General features: G+C 32.7%; 1 protein-coding gene across 1 annotated transcript; it reads left to right on the top strand.

Moving 5' to 3' along the window:
• The first annotated feature begins 1228 nt into the window (after positions 1-1228).
• On the top strand, positions 1229-1753 carry LOC137829021 (probable disease resistance protein At4g27220). The gene has a single exon (XM_068635817.1). The coding sequence runs from the start codon at positions 1229-1231 to the stop codon at positions 1751-1753; it is 525 nt and encodes a 174-aa protein (XP_068491918.1).
• Positions 1754-6848: the final 5095 nt, after the last annotated feature.

The following is a 6848-nucleotide window of genomic DNA, read 5'->3' as shown; positions in this document are numbered from 1 at the left end:
ACTCAAATTAGAAAAGACCATAGTAAAGTCAGACTTCAAGCATTAAGGAAATAAATATGGAATATCTATGGAGTAGTTCTTGTGAAAGAATAATGTATTAAAAAGGAGAAGAATGAAGAAAGAAGAAAAATAAACTATATCACGTGTTGTGAGATGAATACCCGAGAAAGGTTCTCATTTACCAGATTATTCCAATCCACATCTAAGGCTTGCACCCAACTCTCTAATTGGCATCATTGCAGATTCTTCACACAAGGCTTGTAGATCACTACTACAATATCCTGCAAATCAAGAATAACAAACATTATGGTCACGAGTCAAAAAGAAGAAAAAGAAAAGAAAATCTCACTGTTCCAATTTCTTTCTCATCACGAGTCAAACTAGGCACGAGCAAAATATGCATTTTAGCTACAAATACTTACCTTAATTATGTCTCTTTTACAACCCTGATTCTAGATTGTTTCTAATAAAATAACACTCATTTTATACGGATTTTTTTGTGTGAGCACTACAAATTATCACAGTAAACCCAGGCACATGTGGACCAAGGAGTGCCAAAGCGCCATCACTACACTTCATCCATTAACTCCTCTTCCACTTCTTTAGCAGCAACTTCCTTATCAGATCCAGCTTGATCCTGCACCAAAATCAACGCAGTTAGAACAAAAGAACAATAAACAAATAACATGAAATATATGTCCATAAAATAAATAAAAAGTTAAAACATACTTCTATAATGAATTTATTAATTGTTCAAGTCCCATTCCAACTATTTTCTAATCCAGTCCCACATCCTGTCAGAAACTTTACTACCAACATGGATAATGCCATATGAATAATTTATTTCAAAAAAAAAAATATATTATTTAAATGCAAATAACAAGCATAGCAGATTTTTTAACCAATGTAGATGGAAATTGAGTAAACAGTAGTATAACTCTTATATATCATTCTCATATTAACAAAGAATATAAGCAAAACATTCACCTTATATTATCAAATCCAGATGTAACAATCTCTTCTTCTACAACTACTAATTAAGCATTTGATTTGAGAACCTTCCTTTCTTTGTACTTTTCCACTATATCCAATCCCTTGAATCCACTTAACTATTAAGCCATCATAACTGCTAGACAAGAGCATAACAAAATAAACTATAAGAAAAGTTAAAAAACGTGCATGAAAGACATCACTTACAGAGGAACATCATGGAGCAATATGTAATCAAATGGATGTGCAGGATCAATCAACTTTCTTGGTAGGAGTCATTGATGAAAAGGAGGCAGAAACTTTGCTTAAGAAAGTGGCTGGTATACATTCCACAAATTCTATGATTGATAAAGTCACTGAAATTGCCAAAATGTGTCCTGGGTTGCCTATATCCTTAGTTTCCATTGGAAGAGCACTAAAGAATAAGAGTGCCTCTGTATGGGAGGATGTCTATCGACAAATCCAAAGACAAAGTTTTACAGAAGAGTGGGAATCTATCGAGTTCTCTGTAAAGTTGAGCTATGATCATCTTATAAATGATGAACTTAAGTGTCTTTTTTTACAATGTGCTAGAATGGGAAATGATGCTTTGATTATGGACTTGGTGAAGTTCTGTATTGGTTCAGGCTTACTTCAAGGAGTCTTCACAATCAGAGAAGCGAGACAAAGAGTAAATGCATTGATTGAAGTGTTAAAAGACTCAAGTTTGTTGATGGAAAGTGTGGCATTTGCACAACACTGCCAACCTATGCTACACTTTTAGCAACTATCAGTAGTGATAAGTTGAATATCTCAACTATTCTATTCTGATCTCCTACTACACTAAGTTTATGTAGCAGAATAGGACAGATAAGTGTGTGTGTGTGTGTGTTGGGCTGGGGCAAGGTAGTGGTTATTAATTTTGTTTTTAACTGACTGGTTATTTATTGTTTTGGATAATGGCTAGTTACTTGGCTAGGAGAGAGCATGAGGGATCAAACCTAGTCTCCTAATACTTATTTGGATTACTTTGTAATTTTTATTTGATAAATGCTTCACCCCATTACGCAAATAAAAATTCATTTTAGATGTTGAGCCTGATCTGCTTTGTTTTATTTTCCATGGATGGGTTAAGATGATATCACACTTTCTGACAAGGACCAAGGTTCAAACTATGCAACTGAAGTCCATACTCACCAACAACCCAAGTATCCAAGCAGTTGGAGTATGGGGGCTGGGTGGTATAGGCACAACCCCATTAGCCAAACACATTAGAGAGAAAGAAAAATTTGTAATCTAAATCAAATTATTGATTGGGATATCAATATTTTAGGAGTTATTGGGTAGTGGTTTGACCACCATGGAAAGACCTTCAACAAGATTTAGCTGAGAAAATTAAAAGCACTCACAGACCACTGAAAATGCATGGAACGAGGGTAATCGAATCAATTCGAAAATAAATAAAATTGCAGGAATATATTTTGTTGTAGATGATTCATGAATGATCTCACCGGAAGAGGTGTTGAGATTAAAAAACGAAGCGAGCAACATGGATAGACGTAGAGAGCTGCACGTGTCCCTTTACATATGTGGCTCTTCCATAAAGCATTATCCTGATACAGAAAATCGGTGACTCAGAGTGATCTCAGAAAGATGCAGGTCTGAGTCCAATATAATATGTGTTTCAGTGTTTTTCTTATGCTATATATACAATCACATGCACTACCAAACTCAATAACATTCATGGAGCTAGCTTAAGGTTCTCTAACTCACAACCTGATTCTGAGTAATCACTAAACAATCAAATTCATGTGCAGGTGCAGGTGAACAATGCAGTAATCAATGCAGTAATCAAACATAAACCAGTGAATCCAGTATCATTGAGAATACAAAATACACATTAATAAAAACCAGTGAATCTGTATGAATTAAAAACCTGTGAATCCAGTATCATTGAGAATACAAAATACACATTAATAAAAACCAGATATCATTGAGAATACAAAATACAAAATCACAGAGAATCATTGAAAATCAAAACACAATGTTAGGGCAAAACTGAGAGAATCACTGAAAATTAAAACACAATGTTAGGGCAATATTGAGAGTAAAAATCAAAAATAAAATTACACATAACACTGAAAGAAAGGAATCGAAATGAAAACCTAGGGCAAAACCGCGAAGACTACGTTGGGACGTTGCTTATGAACGATTCTCCCTGGCACGCTGCTTCCCGAATGAGCTATTCTCTGGCACGCTGCTTCCGAAACTTCCGAAACGAACGCTGAAGCTGAATACTATGAAGCTGAATACTATGAAGTGTCTTTCACCCATGCAACTTTTTTTTTTTTTTAAGTTTGCGTGGGTATAACTCACGCTTTCTCACATTTTATTTGAATTTTGTAAATAGCGAAGGCTTATTTGACACTATTTAGTGTCGACCTAAGACCTTCACTTTTTTTTTGCAGCTAAATAAGCAATTTCTTGTAGTGATAATATTAAAATTTATAAAAAAATTATTTAAAAATTAATTTTATATAATAAATATAAATAATTAATTTAAATATATATCATAATTAGTTAAAAAAATTACTTATTTATATATAAAATCTATTTAAAAATATTCTTGATCAAATATTTCATTTTAAAAATATAAATTATCTAATTATAAAAAGTTATTAAAAACAAATTTTAATAAAAATAAAAAATATTTAAATATTGAAAATTATAAAATTGTATTTAAGTGCTCTCACTGACTTGATCGTCAGAGTGTAATTTACAGGTGAAGCGTCTTCCATTAGAGAACTTCAGAAGTTTAGAAGTCATAGTGACAACAAAGACAGGATAAGAAAGCATCCACCACCAGTTCCCGACCAAGTCAGCCGGATAGAACATATAATATTATTATTTTTATATTTATTTTTTATAGTTAATACTATTATATAAATTATCCTTTATTATAAATAATTATATTTTTATTATTATTTTATTAAAATTAATTATTATTATCAATATTATTAAATAATTTTATAACATCAAGGATAATATGGTTAATTAACATAATTTATGTAGGTCTAACCTGAAAGCTTTTATAAAAAAAAAACATAATACCTGAAAAAGACCTATATAATACTTAAAAATAAAAAATAATAGTAAACGGTGGATTTTTGGAATTTTGGTCGTCTCCAATCCCCTTTGGACATTGGCCACATGATTCGTTACCTCGTTTCGAGCAACTTTCAATTTTTACGCGTATCCATCCAACTTCTCTTTCAAAAGTTATGACTGTTTGAAGTTTTTCATGCTAACTTTTTGCAACTCCAAATCTATCACTATTCTCCTCAATGTCTTTACTCCTCCATCAAATATCCACTAAATGAAGTTCCCACAAACCCTAAACTATAAACTAATCAACACATACATTCAAATATTTATTAAAAATTTAAAACCCTAAACCCTAAAAATACTAACCTTCTGGAGCCAAGTCCGCGGTGGCAGCGTGTGGTGGAGGTGTTGGCAGTGTGCAGAAGATGTTTCTGGCGTGTAGAGGTGAAGGGTTGGTGCACGGAGGCGGAGGCAATTGTTTGCTTGTGCGCGCGGAGGAGAGAAGAAGACGCTTGGCGTGTTGGGGAGCTTCAATGGTTGGCGGCGCGGGGGTTTTCTACCGAGCAGTGTTGCGCGGTGGCTAGAAGAGCTAGAGGCTGGACAACGGTGGTGAGGTGTGGACGGCTAGACAAGGTGCCGCGAAGCGGCAAGGCTTGAGCTAGGAGACGACGCACAACTTTTAGTGTATTGGAGGAGATGACGAGAATGAGAGAAGAAGAGTGAATGAAGGAGGGGTCGACTCTTTGAGTGTATTGGAGAGTGTGAGGCGAGAATGGGAGAAGAAGAAAGAGTGGAGGAGGGCACAGAGCTTTGAGTGAATGAGAGGCACGAATGGGAGAAGATGAGTGAATGAGTGTGCGCGGGATGTGTTTATTTTTTGTTTTGTAATGACAGTTAAGTGTCATTTGTAACAACAGTTTATAAAAGAACCGTTGCAGTTTTCACGCAGGACCAATATTAATAATGGTTCATAAAGAAACCATTGTTATTTTTCAGTGAAATGTTGAGTTAATAACGGAAATGCTACAGCATTTTTTCCAACAACGGGTTTGACCAAATGTTATTATTCATAGTTGTTTTTAGGGTTTTTTTTGTACTAGTGACCAAAGATTCTCAAATTTTTTAAATATAATGTGTAGTCAAACCAACCTTTATATAGAGTTTTTTTTTTGTTCAAAACTCTAGTTGATAGCATATTAAAAAAAACACAACAATACTTGCATTCTCTATCCACAACTTATTTGACAAATCATTTTGTCATCTCCATTATGCTTCTTTATTTTCTCTCACTTACACCATTTTTTGCAGAGTATGACACTATAAATTGGTGCTCAAGTTATCTTTTTCAAAAAATTCATCAAAAACTTCATTTGTATATTCTTTTCAATTGTCAAAACTTATTATTTGTAGCCTTTAATTATCCACAAATGCTTTATATTTCTAGAAATACCGGAAACTTCAATCTTGAACTTAAAAAGGTAAACTCAACAATATATGTTATAAACATCAAAAAAATTAATATAATATTTATTACCATTTAAAGACAATACTTTGTGAGATTTTCCATATGTATTAGTTGTAGCCTTTGAGTTGCTTTCTAAGTGGTTTGAGAAAATGATTTTTTGACTAGCTTACCAAATTAGCAAGTCATGCATTATGATAACTTTTCTTTAATTATGAGGACATCTTTAACTAAGGCATTTCTCTACATGTATAAGAGTCTTGTAAGATGAAAATGTCCAAGTCTTTTATGTCATAGATCAACATTGTTTTTGTGCATGAAAAAAACTATTTACTCCTCCTCATTAGATTTATAGTATAACTTTTAGATCTGATTTTCACTCTGAACATTTCTTTGTCTTTTGTCTCTTTGATCAATTATCATTTATCTTCACATGACTTTGAAGTCATTTTGCACAAGTTGTGCAACACTAACCAACTTTTGCTCAATGCATGTTATAGACACATATAAAACATCAGAGATATATTTCAAACATGTTAAGATTTCAATAACAATGGTCCATTTTCTTTTAGATGAGAAAAATCACCACCTCCAATTTTCACTTTAAAAATGATGTTTTTGTCAAATTCTCTCAAAGGATTCTCTTTGTTTGTCATAGTTATTAAGAAGTGAATTTTAAGCCTAACTCAACCCCATAAAACCGGCTCATAAGGTTGAGGTTTGCACCCACTTATGTACAATGAAATGACACTCGCTAAGATAGGATCAAAATGACTCTGATACCATATTAAGAAGTGGACTTTAAGCCTAACTCAACCCCATAAAACTAGCTCATAAAGTTGAGGTTTGCACCCACTTATGTACAATAAAATGTCATAATCTCTAGTCGATATGGAATCTCCAACAATAGTTGATCTGTTGTCTATCAAACATGAGCCATTAGAATTGTTGGTTGTAGCAAAATATATTATAACAAAAAATTGTTATTTTTTTATTCCTCCAAATTCTCATTTACCTCTTCGAATGTAGATTTGTAGATTTTTTTTTCTCTGTCTACCAAATCATTGCACTTTCAACAACTAAAAAATCCAAACAACTAAATATAAAAAAAAAAATTAAAAATATCTATATTTTCGTTATTCTAGAGACAGTTCCACCAAAACTGATAAATAAAAAGTAATGGGGAAGTATTAACTAATATTTATTGAAAATACAAACAAAAAAGCGGAGTTATAATCAAATAAAAAGTGGACATCTCGTTAAATAAGACTTGAAACTTACAATTTTTCATGGTTTTCAATAAAATTTTATT

The sequence above is a fragment of the Phaseolus vulgaris genome, chromosome 7, assembly GCF_000499845.2.
Source record: "Phaseolus vulgaris cultivar G19833 chromosome 7, P. vulgaris v2.0, whole genome shotgun sequence".
Taxonomy (NCBI): domain Eukaryota; kingdom Viridiplantae; phylum Streptophyta; class Magnoliopsida; order Fabales; family Fabaceae; genus Phaseolus; species Phaseolus vulgaris.
The sequence above is the reverse complement of the archived record's forward strand: the minus strand, read 5'-3'. Positions and strand labels throughout refer to the sequence as shown.

Coding starts and splice junctions, on each gene's coding strand:
- LOC137829021 (XM_068635817.1), top strand. CDS start 1,229: ATGGATGTGCAGGATCAATCAACTTTCTTGGTAGGAGTCATTGATGAA.